Source organism: Anoplolepis gracilipes, unplaced genomic scaffold (genome assembly GCF_047496725.1).
Source record: "Anoplolepis gracilipes unplaced genomic scaffold, ASM4749672v1 Contig19, whole genome shotgun sequence".
NCBI classification, from domain to species: Eukaryota; Metazoa; Arthropoda; class Insecta; order Hymenoptera; family Formicidae; genus Anoplolepis; species Anoplolepis gracilipes.
In genome coordinates this window covers 842,526-860,266 of record NW_027328667.1, presented here as the reverse complement: position 1 = coordinate 860,266, position 17,741 = coordinate 842,526, and the positions used below count along the sequence as shown (strand labels likewise).

Sequence of the window (17,741 nt, the reverse complement as noted above, 5' to 3'; positions counted from 1 at the left end):
ACATAAAATGCAAGATATCTCGTAAAATATTCATTTTTCGATTATCTTATCCTAATACATTTATGCACAGAATAATGAGACGAATCAATTGGCGTAATTAAAACACATAGTTATGTTAAAGTAAAAATGTGTAACTGCTAGTTGCAAATTCAGATTTTTTCTTAAAGATAACTATGTGTTTTAATTACACCACTTGATTCGTCTCTTTATTCTGTGCATAAAAGTATTAGGGTAAGATAATCGAAAAATGAATATTTTACGAAATATCTTGCATTTTATGTCAAAAATTGCAACTTTGAAGCCTTATAACTCGAAAAGTACTTTACGATAAAATATTTGATTATAATATTTTGCAAAGCTCTCGAGATAAGCTAGAAGAATATGCAATAATATATAGGGTGTTCCATTTAAAAAAATCGACGTGACCTTCACATGACCTTCAAATGAAAATTCAAGGTCAAACCAATGGTACCATTTTATGGTCCCCTCGAACCCCTACAACTTTTGTTGGAAACTTTTTTTCCGACGACGCTTACTTTTCGAGATATTTCACTGAAGGAATTAAAATGGGACACCCTGTATATTGTATATATACATATACAGGATGTCCGGTAATTGGTGAAAAACTTGTTAATGGCAGATTCTTGAGATCATTTGGAGTCGATTTTTCCTCAACGAAAATATCGAGAGACGTCATCATTTTTTGCAAGTTTTCAATTTTTATCATTATATATCTTTGTAATTAAGCCTTAAATTAAAATTCTATTAGAGTATACTCTATCTGAAATTAACGAAAGAATGTAGTTTTGGTAATTTTTTAACTTCAAAAAGTTTAATTTGCGAAAAGCGTCTTTTTTTCAATCGCTTACAACTCGGAAATTATTGATGCTTCGACATTTTCGCTGAGGGAAAATCGTCTTCAAATAATCTCAAGAATCTGCCATTAACGGGTTTTTCACCAATTACCGGACACCCTGAAATATATACCTATTAAATATATATGTTAAAATATATAAGGGTGGTTCAAAACAACCTGATGTCCTTAAAATGACATATTCTTGAGGCAATTCTGAGACAATTTTTCCTTTTACAAAATTTTGTCTAAAGCTTCATTTCTGAGTTATAATTGAAAATAGTCAGCTATTTACGAGTCGAGTACAACGGACAAGCAGAGACGCTGCAACGCGTCATACAACAATGACATAAACAAATGACCTAACCTAACCTCTAGACGGCTAATATATTACACAATAGTAATAATTATTATTACACAATCGTTTAAAGTTTATTGAATTATTATTGCATTCTATATATGATATTATGTAATATTATTCACCGTAAGAAGACTATTAGTCTGATACCTGTTGAATCTGACTGTAACGCAGAAACTAAGCTTTAGATAAAATTTTGTAAAAAAAATCGTCTTAAAATTCACTCAAGAATATGTCATTTTGAAAACATCAGGTTGTTTTGAATTACCCTGTATGTATATATATATATATATATATATATATATATATATATATATACAGGGTGGACCATTTCAATCCATCCAGTCGAATATCTCGAAAACCAAGCCCGGGAAACAAAAATATTTCAGACAAAAGTTGTATGGTTTCGAGGGGGCCATAAGATGGTACCATTGGTTTGACCTTGAAAAATCGTTTGAAGGTCACTTGAAGTGATCTTCACGTGACCTTCAAATGACTTTTCAAGGTCAAACCAATGGTACCATCTTATGGCCCCCTCGAAACCATACAACTTTTATCCAAAACATTTTTCTCTCCCGGGCTTGGTTTTTGAGATATTCGACTGGATGGATTAAAATGGTCCACCCTATATATATAGTGTTTCATTTTAAGTGATATGGTCGATTATCTTGCGAATCGATGATTTTATTGAAAAATATTTCAGACAAAAGCTACATGGTTTGAAGGGAGACACATGATGGAAATGTAAACTTGACCCTGAGTGACCTTGTTAAACTCAGATCAACGTCATTAATATTTTTTTAAATGAAAACCTCTATTTTTTATTACATATTCTTGTAGCTTATCTCGAGAGCTTTCCGAAAAACTATAGTAACATATTTTTTCATTAAATACTTTTCGAGTTATAAAACTTCAAATTTGCAATATTTTGACATAAAATACAATATATTTCGTAAAATATTCATTTTTCGATTATCTTACCCTAATACTTTTATGCACAGAATAATGAAACAAATCAATTGGCGTAATTGAAACACATAATTATGTTAAAGTAAAAATGTGTAACTGCTAGTTGCAAATTCAGATTTTTTCTTAATGATAATTAAGAAAAAATCTGAATTTGCAACTAGCAGTTACACATTTTTACTTTAACTATGCGTTTTCTTTGAACGAATTGATTCGTCTCATTATTCTGTACATAAAAGTATTAAGGTAAGTTAATCGAAAAATGAATATTTTACGAGGTATCTCGTAATTTTTATGTCAAAATACTGCAACTTTGAAGCCTTATAACTCGAGTAAAAGTATTTAATGAAAAAATATTTTATTTGTATATATATATCCTAACGAATATTAAAGCAATAATTTACTGTCCGATATGTATTATTTTTTAAATTATATGTATATATATATATATATATATATATATATATATATATATTTCATTAGAAGTATTTGGAAAAACAATACTAAAAAAATATATTTTTGGTAAATATTGACATTAACAGATCAAGCCTCAAAGACCTTCACCTTGACATATGTTGTCAAGGACATGACCCTGAGTAACATCTAAAAGGCATTAATCGTCGGTCGTTGTTTATTAAAAAGTTACAAAAGAAGTATATATTGTATACAAAAGAAGTTTCAATTATTATACGTATCTCTCGCATATTACATATACTGAAAATCCATATAGAACTCTATAATGATCCAACAGAATATGGGAAAATGATTATTTTTTTTCCAGGTAAAAATTAAGAAAGAAAAAATGTTTCTCACTGTTTTTCGGATATAAATTGAATTAAGATTTTACATCAAAATTTCCACACAGTTCTGTCAGCCTTTATAATTTCTACACTCTCGAATCTGTTTATTTATGTGTCCTTGTTAATATAAAGTGATAATTTTTTCTCGTCTACATCTCTTTGGGGGATTATAGAGCGGGTTTTTTAGGGGTCTCAAAAATGAGAATCTAGAAAATATGTGCTCTGGGTATTAATTAAAAATTCTTTCGTGAAAAGAATTAATTTCTTTACGCAGTTTCTTTACGCATCAACATCCGCGCATGGGCGCACATCGCCGAATATAACTTATCATGTTTGTAAATATTGGAGCCGAATATAATTTCAAATCATTTTAAAGTGATAATTCATGTTAAAGTATAAACACATTGATTGATTTTTAGTCATTTTAACTTCGTCAATGTGACTAGTTATAAATTTCAGTGTTAGAAAGTAAATCGAAGATTCTACTACATGAATTTTTACATCTCACACATAATAATGAAGCGTATGTTTAATGGATCTATTTATTCAAATATAATTCATTAAATGCGTGGGCAGGGGAGGAATTCCGTCTCCCCCCTGCATCTCTGTCCCAAAAAAACTAACCTAACCTAACCTGCGTTACGAAGCAAAATCTATTTCAAACCTAGATACAGTTTAGGTTGGGTTGGGTTAATTTTTTTGCGGTGGGGGTGCAAACAGAAGGCGAGAGCCCCTCCTCCCCCGCCTACACATTCAATGTATCACATTTAAATAAATAGATCCATTAAAAGTACGTTTTGTTAAATATACATGACGTGAGAAAATTATTTAGTATTTATAAAACTTTTTTTGTTTATAACTTTTTAATAAACAACGACCGACGGTAAAAACTTTTTAGATGTTACTCACAAGTCAGTGTCATGACAACATATGCCAAGGTCAAGGTCATTGGAGCTTGGACCGTTAATGTTAATATTTACAATATTTTTCTATTGTAAAACATTTAATGTACATATATATTGTATATAAACATATTGGTATATAGTTGTATATATAAAAATATATTCTTCTAGTATTCCTTTTCTAAAGACTTGTAATGAAATATACAATTAAAGTATAATACGTATCAGGCAGTAAATTATTGTTTTAGTATTTGTACGGTCTAACTATAAATTTGGCAACACTTGTATGGTGTCCAATGTCTACAGTTTTCTGAGCGGCAATTTTATAGCACTACCGCAAATTGATATACTATATAGAAAGCAGCATAGATCATCTACTTAAGATGTCTTGGCATCACGAATTTTGGTAAGCTTGGTCCTGTCTCTCTCTCCCTCTCATTATATAATACTTCTTCATTGTACATACGTATTACACTTGTCAAAGAGATAGATGTGATTTTTACCTTGCTCTTCAAACCTGCGCTGGCATAGCGAACACTTAAATTTTCCAAAATCATCCAACTCGTCCTCATCGACCATAATTTGTCCGTCAGCTGCAACAGAATACCCCACGATCTTTCTTTCCTATCTTTTTCTATTTTTTCCGCATTTGTCTACTACTTTTGTGGTTTCTTTCAAAAAGAGATAAATTTTCACAAAGTTAAGAAGTATATTTGATTTATATCTAATATAATATCTCTATTTTATTCAGTAATTGTAAGAGCTTACGCTTCTCGCTCAAAATAGATTTTACAATTTACGCTTTATTTCAAATCGTCATTTTTTTCTGTAATAATTTTTCTGTAATAATTTTTATAATGGATAATAATAATAATAATAATACATGTATATATATAAAGGTGTTTCATTTTTATTTCCCCAGGCAAATATCTCGAGAAATATGGGAAATATGAAAAAATTTGAGACAAAAGTTGTATGGTTTCAAAGAAGACAAGTCACCGCTTCTGTTTTTCAAAGTATACCACGCGGAGGTTATCCGGTCGGATTTATACCTCTTTTGTGTGAGTGTATGTGCATGCGCGTGCATGCACAAGTGTATGCTTTTTGTTCGTGTGTTTTTTTGTAACAACTGTTCAAAAGTACCATCATCCTGAACGATACGTAAATATAATCTTTTTTTGAAAGCGTCAATGGTTTTCCTTAGTAAACAACTTCCGTGTTGTACACTTCGAGTAATGCTAATACCGGTAGTACTGTTAATTTCAAGCCTTATAATTCGAAAAGTATTTAATGAAATAATATTTTATTGTAATATTTTAGAAAGTTCTCGAGGTAAGCTATAAGAAAATGCAATGAAAAATGGGAGATTCCGTTTAAGAAATTAAGGATAATCTTTGTGCGACCTTTAAACAATTATTCAAGATTAAATCAGTGTCACCATCTTATATCCCCTTCAAAACCATACAACTTTTGTCTGAAACATTTTTTCGTATTTTCCATATTTTTCGAGATAATTGTCTGGAAAAATTAAAATAAGACATCCTGTATATATAAGAGAATAAAGCATTACAAAGAGAACTAAACATTAATTTAGAAGAAATATGTGTGTGTAATATAGTTTAAATTAAGATAAAAAGAAGTTGCAATTACGTTGCGATTTTATAACACAAAATTTGTTAAAGTTTGAAAAAATAATTAATTAAAAAAATCAGATAATTCTGTATTTTAAGATCGATTTGTTCTCCATTCTTATTAAATCGCGCAAACACAAATTTTGTCTATTTATACATAATTATATTTTTATTTTATATTTATATTTTCTTATAGTATAAGCTGTTGATGTTCAATTTGTCTTATAAATAAATTAATCCTACAAACAATTGCGTTTTATTGTTATTTTGATTAGTAGAGCAAGCATAACTCGCTTTCCGCCATGGTTGAGTTATTTAGGGCAAGATATTGAATATTAATCAATCAAGACTTTTTTAGACAGTAGATTAAATTATTTATGATAAATTAATTTATATTTTTCATTTATGTTTATTTATAAAGATACTATTTATTCTTAATATAATTAAAAATTTGCAATACAATATATGATAATGCTCATAAATTGTTAATAGAGTGCGAGCATTCTTTTTATAGGTACATATATTCCATAATAGGTATATACGTGGCTCAGATGCCAAGTGGTACAAGTTGTGTTTGAGAAATAAGTATTTTTGTGTTCACTTTTACTAGCAATATAAAGTTTATAAATATACATAGAAATGATTTAATTATGCACTGTAATTGAATTTGAAAACAGACGAATCAGTTATGCTGATTGATGATAAATCGTATTGTTTATACATTAAATCTATCAAATACTTTAAAATCGAGTTTAGATAGACTTCTATCACTTGTCACTCATTTAAACCATTTATATATATATATATATATATATATATTGTGTACATATATATACATATAGCGCCGCGATATGTTCAATGCTTCTATACAGTTTAATGCTTCAAAGTTAAAAGTATCTCGCCGCTAGAAAAACAACCAAGAAGCAATCTAAAATTATTGCTTTCTAGCAAATTTTACATACATAAATCCTAATTTCTAGATTAGCAAAAGCCACCGAATAAAAGTTTATAATATTACAATTAAATGCAATTCTATTTTTATCGCACGGCAGCAAAATGACGTGCAATGAGCTTCGTAATTTCTTCAAATTTGTTCGCACGCGCGCGATAGCTGTCAACACCGCAGTGATAAACAGATCGATTATAAGTGCGAGAAGGCAAAGAGAAAACATCCTGCAAAAACGCGATAATAATCATTACAAGAAAAAAAGATCACCCTAAAAACAAACCACGGCGGGTTTAGTTGAAAAGCGAGACAGGATCCAAGGTTGCCAATATGCATCTTCTAAGACAATCTAAGAAATCTATTTTTGTACACTCGCCAGAACACAAATACTACGATGTTAACTAACAAATGGGAAAAGAAACAATAGATCATTGCTATGTCACATATTCTATGTATATACATATGTATATGCTACTATATTATTTTGTACATAATCTTACACATATATACTTATGACAAAGAAGAACAATTTACCATCTTATATAAAAAATATATAAAGAAAAAAGTTTCTCTTTCCAAGGAAAGTTTCAAATCGGTAAACTATTTAAAAATTAAATAATTTAAAACAAGTGTTTTTTTAAATAAAAGTAGCAATTATATATTATATGACTCATTTTATACCGCATTTTATACATATACATAGTGTATACAAAAAGTTTCTGAACCGACTTTTCGGACATATTAACAGCGCTATTTTTCGAACTATTAAACTAAACTCGATAGAACATCATCCTCTGCAATAAACAAATTTCAAACAATTAACCTTATATCTATATAGCAAAATGAATCGTGTGATTTTGTTATGTTTTCATGTTGATATCATGATTTTAGAATATAGAACACCATGTTACAATTAAGTTTTGTATTAAACTCGGAAAAAGTGCAGACAGAAATATTTACGATTATGCAAGTTATGTTCGGTGATAAATAAATTGTACTACGAACTACTATTCGAATAGTTTGCATAATTTCGCGACAATCACGAATCTTTTCGTCTTATCATTTTTGCGTCTTCTAACAATTTACAATCATCACAAAACCATACAATACTATTCAAATACAGTGCAACTTAGTAGTACAATTCATAACTTCATCACTGAACACAATATCACTTGTTTCGAGTTCAATACAAAACTTAATTGTAGTAGTAGTTTCTTCATTTTTAAATATTGTGACATAGACAACGAACAACATATCATAAGACTACTGTTTTAGTCTATAACAGAGAGGTAATTGTTAGAAATTTGTATATGTAGAGGAAGATCTATGCTACTGATTGTGAGTTTTATAATAGTCCAAGAAATAGTAGTACTAGTACGAAAAATCAGTTCAAAAACTTTTTATACACGCCATGTATATATTCTGTACATATATATTTAATATATATCTGTTAACTTAATTAAAAAATTTATGATTATTCATAAAAAATCGAGAGAGCAAATCTTGCGCAAAAAAATCTGGATGTTAAAAAAAATGCTTTTGTCTACTTATTATTAATAAAAAAAATAAAAACATAAAAAATGTGATATTGAAAAATCAGTTACGCATTTAAAAGCATTAGTAAATTAAGCGTTTTATAAAGCAAGGTAAAAAGAACAAGAACTATATATGCTAATAGTTTTTGTTGTTAAGCTAACAGCCATGCATGCAGTTTTCATTTTGTTATGAATAAAGGATACTTTATAAATCATCAACAACATTAATCATTTTCCGAAAAATACATTAAATTAAATAATAAGACATTAATGAAAATAAAACTAAAATTAAAAGAGAAAGGTTTATAAGTCCCGATTTCAATCTCCTCTAGATTGCAAATTATCAGAAACTATTTCTTAAGTCAGACACTAATTCAGCTGTTTTCAGCCTGGATATGTTCAATGTAATCGTTACCTGTTTAAACATAGAAATTCATATTTGTAGAAATTTTGTGTAGTATGACAGAATTTGCCTGAAAATTGTGGATATTATATTGGAAAATCATGAACACATTATAATAAAAAATCATTTTTATGCACAAAATTGATGATGACAGTAAAATATTAGATAGATAATATACACATATCTGGTCACAAAATTGTAAAAAATGATTGCTTTTCATCGCACTGAATTTATAAGATGCAAAAAAATGTAAATTCGATTTTGATATCTTAGGAGATTATGTGCTGGCCTAGTTTCCCGACATACTTTAATACGCGTACTACTGACCAATCATAGCCACTCTTTAAAGGAATGACTATAATTCCTTTAAAGAATGGCTATGATTGGCTAGTATAATATTTAACACGTGTATCGATATACTAATTGTAAGATTATAGTTGGATTAGAGGCTCTAAGAATCGGAAATGCATTTTTTTTTCTCTTCTCTTCCTCTCCGTTTTCCATTATCTATTATTTTAATTACAAACTTTAGATAAGTAATTAGGTACTCGAGAGTAGTTGGAAATATATTTTTAGTATTTTTTGTTTAAAATTTTTAGAACTAACAGAGAAGGAAGAGAAAAAATAGACATATTATGTTTCCTCGATTTTATGATGTTTATACATATGTTTTGATGGGACTTTCGTTTCAGGCGTGTAGCGTAACGGTTGCGGTGTGTGGATTTTGAGAGGTTTCAGGTGTGATTAAAAGAGTGAAGGAGTGATTGAGTAAAGAATGAGAAAGAGCAGGCGAGACTGAGGCTGAGTGAGAGTGGCGAGGGAAGAAGGGTGGAAGGTTATGGTGGGAAAGCAGTATACAAGTAAGTGGTTAAAAGAAAGGTTAGAGAGTGGGTCTGTGAACACATAGTAGGTAGACAACGGCACGGTGTGAGAGGTGGCGATAGCTGGTAGCGGTGTGAAAGAGGAAACGGGTAAGTATTAGCTGATAAGCTTAAGTGGATGAGCCTGCGGTGAGGAGCGTTGACAGCAATAGGAGGAAAAAAGAGATTCGGGCAAGAAAATATGGAAGGGAAGATGAGTATGGGGAAGAAGAGGATGTTGGGAAAAATGAATAGAGGGAGAAGCGGGAGTTTGGATATGGGGGTGCTGGAGGATATGGTAAAAAAGAAGAGAGAGATTATGGAGGGGGGGGGGCGAGCAAGGGGGAAAATGCCAATGAAAATGATACAATATTTAAGAAAAGCCAAATAACGCAGAGATCTCCAATCAAGGCGGGAAAGGGAGAGGGAGAGGAGGAAAGCAGGCTAGAGGTTATGCTGCGCAATGATGTTAGAGTCGAGGGGGGCATGGAGCAGACTAGAAGAAGGTATGGAGGGCATAAGAAGGAAGATGGAGAAAATGAAAAGGAGGGAGGAATTATGGAAGGCGGAGAGGGAAAAGTTGTTGAAGAGAATGAAAGCAATAGAGAAAAAAGTAAAAAATAGGGAAAGAGAGGGGAGCGGGGAAGGCATGGATAAGTTAGAGGAGAAGATCAAGGATTTGGAATTAAGAAAGAATGTAGGCTTATTGGAGAGAAAGAAGGGGGCGATAACATTGATGGAAGAGAGAATGAGGGAGATGGAGAGAAGGATGGAAAGGAGAGAAAGGGAGGAGAGAAGAAGAAATATAGTGGTGAAAGAGTTGAAGGTAGAGAAGGGAAAAAAGAGAAAGGGGTGGAAAGACTGATGAGATAGAAGTGAAAGTTGGAATAGAAGAAGTGAGGAGGATTAGGACTAATAGAGAGGAATGGGGGGAGATGGTAGTGGTGAAACTAGGAAATGAGGAGAAGAGCAGAGTTTTGGAAAGGAAGGATAAGCTTAGAGGCGGAAAAGTTTGGCTCACAGAGAATCTGACGTGGAGGGGGGGGGGAAGAAAGTCGAGGTGGTTATTGCAAGAAGTAGCAAGGGAGAAGGAGCTTAGAGGAAATAAAGTATGGGTAGGGAAAGATAGAATTGTAATTAACGGAAAATGGTGGTTTTGGGACGAAGGGAAACAAGTTTTAGTACACAGAGAAGGGAAGGTAAAGGATAGAGAAAGTGACAAAAAGATCAGAGAGGAGGAAGGGGTGTTGGGGCGGCTAGAGAGGAGGAGATAGGAAAGACAGAGATATGTTAGAGGTTAAAAGGCAAATGGTAGAAAGGAGAGAGGCAGATATGGATGGGGGGAAATAAGGAGGTGAAAGATAAGGGAGGGTCGCAGGGGAAGATTAAGAGGGAGTACAGGGTAGTTTTTTGAAATGTGGCGGGTATAAGAAATAAGGGGAAGGACTTCTGGAGGGAGAAAAGGAAATGGGATGTTATGTTCTTTTGTGAAACATGGATAGATGAGAAGGGATAGGAAAAAATAAGGGGTTCGTTGCCGAAAAATTATAGGTGGGAGGTACAGTTGGCAACCCAAGTAGCACATAAACGTTTCTTATTGGTGCTTGACGATTAAAAAATATTGGATACGTTTACAAAACGTTTATAAAACAAACATGTGCTACCTGGAAAGGAGAGATAGCGGGAGAGGGAGAACGAAGGGAGGTATGTTGGTGGGAATTAGGAAAGGGATTGAAGTGAGGAGGTGGTTGGAAGATATGGATGGGATAGTTGGGGTGGAGGTGATGTAGGAGAGTGAAAGATGGAGGTTGGTGGGAATATATGTAAACGGAGACATGTAAGCGAAATTAGAGTTTTTGAGAGGATGGATGGAGGAAGGCGAGGAGATATTAAAACGATGATAGGGGAAGATTTTAATGCTAGGACGGGGGAAGAGGGAGGGGGTATAGTGGAAGAAGGTTGGGAGAGAGAAGGAAGAACCAGAAGGTCAAAAGACAAGAAGATAAATAAGGAGGGGAGAGTATTGTTAGAAAGGATAGAGGAGTTAGATTGGGAGATATTCAATGGAGGGGTTGAAGAAGATGAGAAAAGGGAGTGGACTTTTACGGGCGCAAGGGAGGAGTCAGTGATAGATTACGTGATGGGGTAAGTGAAAGATAAGATAGAAAAGTTGGAGGTAGAAGAGAGGGTGGACTCGGATCACCACTTCATAGTAGTGAGTATTAGAGAGGAGCAAGAACTAGGCGAGAGAGGGGGGGTAATAGAAAAGGAAAATGGGTGTGGTTGGAGGAGAGAAGGAAGGAATTTAAAGAGGCTTTAAGGAAGATATCAGTAGGAGATAAGAGTGTGGAGGAGAAATGGGAGGTGATGAGAAGGAAGGTAAAGGGTTTTGGAGGAGGGGCGGTAAGTCGTCAGGGAGGGAGGAGAGGAGCAGAGGCTGATGGGATGAAGTATGTGAGGAGGGCAAAAAGAAGGTGAGACGGGAATTAAGAAACTAGAAAAGAGGAGAGGGGGAAGGCAAGGCTTATAGGGAGGAGAAGGGAAGATATAAGAAATTGATAGAAAGGAACAAGAGGGAAAAAAATGAGGTGGGAGAGGGAAATACGGCAGATAAAAAAGGAGAGTCAGGTGTGGGAAGTGGTGAGGAAGGAGAGAAGGAAATGGAAAGGCATAAATGAGGGAATATTAGAGTGCTTTTAGGAGGGGTAGACAAAAGGGTTGTGAGGGGGAAATGGGAAAGTAGGAGCAAGGATGGTGGAGGAAGGTATAACAATCAATGAGATAAAGGAGGTAATAAGGAGGATGAAAGATAAGAAAGCAGCGGGAGTGGATACCAATGGAGGCATGGAAGTATGGAGGGAGGGGATATTAGATTGGGTATGGAGAACTTGTAACAGGATATGGAGGGGGGAGGAGTGGATAAAGAAGTGGAGTGAGGGAATAATTGAAGAAGGGGGACGGGAGCAAAGTAACAAATTATAGAGGGGTAACGCTAACACCGACACTGTATAAAAATATACGCGTCGACACTGGCTGAGAGAGGAGGTAGAGAGGAAAGGGATGATGCCACAGAACCAAGCGGGGTTCAGAAGGGGGTAGGAACGATGGACAACATCTATGCGTTGAATTACTTGATAAATAAGCAAACAAGCAAGACGGGAGGAAATATGGTAGCATTCTTTATTGACCTAAGAGCTGCATTCGATTCGGTGAATAGAAGCCTAGTAATTAAGGCATTGAGGGAAAGGAAGGTTAGAGAGGGGCTGGTGGTTAGATGTGAGGACATAATAAGGGAAACGAGGAACAGAGTAAGAGTAGGAGAGGTATTAGGGTCGAGCTTTTGGACGGGAAGGGGAGTAAGACAGGAATGCCCCCTGAGCCCGTATTTATTTAATATTTTGATCGCGGATTTAGAGGAGGAGCTGAAGAAGGGTAGATGAGAGGGTGTAAGATTAAAGGGGAAAAAGGTCTACTCGTTGGCATACGCAGACGATATAGCCTTAATGGCAGAAGAAGAGGGAGGGATAAGAAGTATGATGGAGAGAGTGAAAAGATATTTGGATAAAAAGGGACTGGAACTTAACGTGGAGAAGTCGAAACTGATGAGGTTTAGGAGAGGAGAAGGGAGGGAAAAAAAGGTCAGCTGGCGATGAAAGGGGAGGGTGGTACAGAAGATAAAGACACTCACATATTTGGGATACACGCTCCAAAAGAATAGAGGGCAGGAAGCGCATGTAAGAGAGAGGGTCAAAAGGGGGGCAGCGGTAATGGGGGCGGTATGGGGACTAGGGAAGAGGAGGTTTAAGGGAGGTTGGGTAAGGAGATTGTGGTTATTTGATTAGTTGGTTTGGTTGGTGGTTGAGTACGGGGTGGAAATTTGGCGGTGGAGGGAGAGGGAGAAGGTGGAAAGATGAGGATCCATATGCTCCTATGAGATTTTTTCATAGGAATTAAGTAAGTATATATTGTAATAGGAAAAAGTTAAATAAAAGTATGATAAACCTTCTTGGTAATAGCTGAAGGTATATCCGATATTTTATTTTTTTTTATTGTATGTACGATATTCAGGTGAGTTATTTAGTATTACAAAATAATCACAAATACGAATTTTTATGTTTAAACAGGAAACGGTTTAAACAGGAACGATAATATTAAACATGTCGGTTTAGCACTTGAAAACAGTGTTTTATGTATTAAAAAATAGTATTTCTGATAATTTATACATAATAAAATTCGAAGGAAGCCGGAATTGGGGTTTATGGACTTTTTTCTTTTTTAAAATTTAGTTAGCTGTCAAAAGATTGATTAAGATTATTATATTTAAATGATTAACAATTCAGAAATTTAAAAAATTAAATTTTACACTATACAATACTAGATATTGATTTTTAATAAAATCTATATCTATATAATTTATAAATTTAGAAAGAAGACAAAATAAAATGAATAAAGTTTTAAAAATACTTTTTGTAATATTTGTGTGTGTTGAATTAATTGGTCCAATGACAAAGCATTGCTAATAGAGATAATGATAAGTTTCCTCATAAATGTCAAGTAAAAGATTTGAAAAACGCAATAATTCATCAAATCATGATTTGATCTTTAAATGCAGACATATTGCATTTGTTATATATATATAATACATAAATTTATTTTTAGAATAGAATCGTCGAAAGAGCAAGTATAATCTATAAAAACGCAATTATATATATATATTTTGACCGTTTCTATAAAATTCTAACATTTTTATGTAAAAAATTTTTGCAATAACGGATTATAGACAAATGAAAGAATGGCATAAAAAGTAAAATTTTATATAATCTACTATTTAATAATCTATAAAAAGATAAATATATAATAAAACATTATATTATTAGAATATTATATTATAAAATATTATTTTCATAGAGCGAAATTAAAAAAATTATTTTTTAAAAATTTGCGTTTATCATTTTAAATAGCACATTCTTTTTCTAATGAAATGATAACAGAAGCAATTTTTACTCACCTCTCCAGCTCACTTTGATCGGACATGTGATTGTCTGATTTTTAATGAGATATGCATTTAGTGATGTTAAGCTTGGACTTGTTCGTAACGTACCCTCGTCGTTTTTCCATACGTACGTAATCGCTGTCTGTTCATAAGATACTAAAAAAAGGAAATTTAGATTTTATTTAACTTTCTCATGCATTACATGCTTAAAAAATATAATTATTCTTTTATACTATTTATCGTCAAAAGTTATATTTTAAACGTGATACTTACTGCTCTCTATCGCAAATGAACACAATGGGTCATCAAAGGGGAAGATATTAAGGCTACCCTGACAGGATATGATAAGATGACGCCTGTAAAACAATAGTCATCTATTTACATAAGTTCAAAATAAATTAAAAATGTCGAATTAAGTAATACTGACTCCAAGTTATCTGGAAAAATTCCGCAAACAAATTTTTTAAAGTATTTGCAATAATGTTAAATATTTATAAAGAAGGTAAACACTTTATGGAATCAGCTTCATTTTGAGATATATTTTGCAAAATAAAATTCTAAATGATTTACACTTTAAATCGCATGGGCCTCGCTTCTAATTACTGTAAGTTATTAATTTTTTCTTGTTAGTCTACATATCTTCTAATGATTCAGTATATCCTTTTATTGTTAGTAGCCTAGTTTACATACTTTTTAATAAACCTATCAATAACTTTGATATTCATATTTTATCAAGACATGACATTCTTATTGTTAGTAACTTTTAATACAGTTTAGCCGATTTTTTATTCGAAAATTAACAATTAACGCTCGAGAAAGTAGTTCGTATAATCAAATATTAATATGTATCAATATATAAGATACATCTCTATATGTTTTCTTATTTTTATATAATCTCTGTCCATACACGAAAAATATTAAGAATAATTGAAAAATAATTAAAAGAATAATTTTTGCACTATTTTTTAAAGAAAAAGTAAAAGTGAAAAAAGAAAAATTACTAATATTTTAAATTATATATTCATATAAAATTATATATGGACATTTTTTTTTACTTTCTCAAATGCTTCAAAAATAATGAAAAAATTATATTATATTCTTTTTATTATTTTTCTTGTATATACGAACAGAGATTATACAAAAGAAAGAAAACACATAATTGATATATTTTATATATAAATACATTTATACATATATTTATAATTATGAGCATTTTTTCCCGCAAGTAAATAAACAATATATTTTCTGTGTTCAAAACAGAAACTTTGACAACATGTCAGTTAAATACTTAAATATTTTCTTTAATCTAATCAGACTTTAAATTAGTTTGAGAAAAAAGACTAAAATTAAGTTTTTATTACAATGTTTATAAGGTGTAACCATGTAAAAAAGTTTAACATAAAGATATAAGAGAAAGAAAACATATATAGACATATTTAACCCTCAGTTCCTAGGTTGGGTCTGACAGACCCGGCACCTTTTTTCTCTTACCTGTAACTCTGTACTAAGAGGGATGGGGGGTATGGGCTAGGGGGGGGGAAACTTTGGCATACCCCCTACCACTCTGACACCCAAGCCGACTCGGTCCAGCCCCAGCTGCTGAGCAGTGTGTATAGAAAAAAAAGTTACGGGTCTCACGGACCCAGTCTAGGAAAAACGTTGCAAAAAGTGTAGTGTGCCGAAAATTAAAATACAGGTAACTATTGCTTGAAATGATTATTTTGTTAATTAAAATGTTTCACTCTATAACAAATTATATATATATATATATATATATATATATATATATATATATTATAGATATATATATCCGGGAAAAAAAGTCCATATAAAATTGGCCACATATAGAAATATTGTTTGGGGTCTGATTTTTTATTTTTTATATAATTAAATGTAATATTTATAAAATATAACATTTTTATAAATAAATAACTTGTTTATAATTAACGAATGATCGTTTTTCTTGATGAAAAACAATAAAAAGGCTCATTTTATTCACTATATCACTATATACGTAGTGTAGGTATACAAATACAAAGAAAAATCATATTATAGAGCGAAAAATTATAAATATATATATATTTAATTTTTATAAATATATATATATTTATAATTATATATATATATATAAATATATATATATTTATATATATATATATATATATATAATTATAAATATATATATATTTATAAAAATTAAATACAGCCTTAAAGTACAACTCAAGACCTTTCGTTTGCCCACTAATAAAATTCTTTTATCTTGATTTGAAGTGGAGATATTTAATTTTGAAAAAAAAGTGTTTTTTTTCAAAAATTACTTTCATATTTTTCAAAATATTTAACAAACTATTAAATTTGGAAAATTCTAAATTGGATATTCTTTTTCTTGAGATTCTGGTGTTCAATTTGGAAAAAAAATTTTTAATTCTACGTTAATTTGATTCCGAGATACAAGCGTTTGAATATCGCTCGGGTCCCACAGACCCAGTCTAGGACGTAAAATTCCGATAGTCTAGGAACTGAGGGTTAATACATAATAATACATATTAATATTTGATTATATAAACTTCTTTTCCAGGTGTCAATTGTTAATTTTCGAATAAAAGAATCACAACTAAACTCTATTAAAAGTTACTAACAATAAGAGTCATGCCTTGACAAAATATTAAAGTTATTGATGTTAGGTTCTATTAAAGGCTATCACACAATTTTAATAAATAATAAGCAATTATTTAATTTTATTGAACTCAAAACTTAATATATATAGGTGCAAATAGTGAAACAAGAGTGTATAGAGTGGCCCAGACACGCAATTGTTCATTGTAAGCAACAGTTGTCGTAAGATTCACAATATCTTTCAGTCCGAAAAATGATTGTTTGTAAACAACATTTTTGCAGACGCGAAAAATATATGAAGCATGAGTAACTGAATTGGAAATCAAACCCAAGATCTTTTGTTTTTTTAGCAACTGCTCTTATCATCTAAACTACTTGTCAGACCTCTTGCCTAATATCATTTTACATTCACAATCAGTAATAAAGCAAAACAAGTCAAATGTTGAGCAATAAAGGGTATAGCCGGATAAATAGGTAAATCTGTCCCCGCATGTATCAGGTCCATAAGTTGACACCAATGTAATTGGTTAAAATTATGTTAAATGTTTACCTCAAAATAGCATTTTTGTGGGAGTTATAGAGGGGATAAAAATCAAGAAAGAAATTTTTCTTGAAAATGACTGAACTAATTTTCATGAAAAAAATGTATGTTGTGGAGATCAATGAAATAATTGTTCAAAAAAATTAAAAAGTTTTCTGACAAAAAAAAATTAGTAAAAAAAATTTTTTAATATTTTTGAGTGACACTTACTATATTTTTACAAAAACCTTTTCGAATTATCTATTTTTACATATATTTTTGCCAAATAGATCAGAGTGGTGCAACAAGGTTAAAAAAAATAAAATTCATGAACACAACGCCGCGCTGTATCGTGTCA

At 31.6% G+C, this 17,741-nt stretch overlaps 1 protein-coding gene across 23 annotated transcripts in view; it reads right to left on the bottom strand.

The window, feature by feature from the left end:
* Phcl-1 (pH-sensitive chloride channel 1) overlaps window positions 1-17,741 on the bottom strand; it is a 235,531-nt gene that overhangs the window by 71,617 nt on the left and 146,173 nt on the right. For 17 of the 23 annotated variants that reach the window (XM_072910072.1, XM_072910075.1, XM_072910076.1 and 14 more), the window contains 3 exons: window positions 14,521-14,603; window positions 14,263-14,403; window positions 4,383-4,472 (listed from right to left, as the gene is read on the bottom strand). In XM_072910072.1, the coding sequence (XP_072766173.1) occupies window positions 4,383-4,472; window positions 14,263-14,403; window positions 14,521-14,603 (314 nt within the window). The remainder of the gene's footprint in view (window positions 1-4,382; window positions 4,473-14,262; window positions 14,404-14,520; window positions 14,604-17,741) is intronic. The other 6 variants (XM_072910080.1, XM_072910082.1, XM_072910083.1 and 3 more) reach the window with 1 other exon arrangement.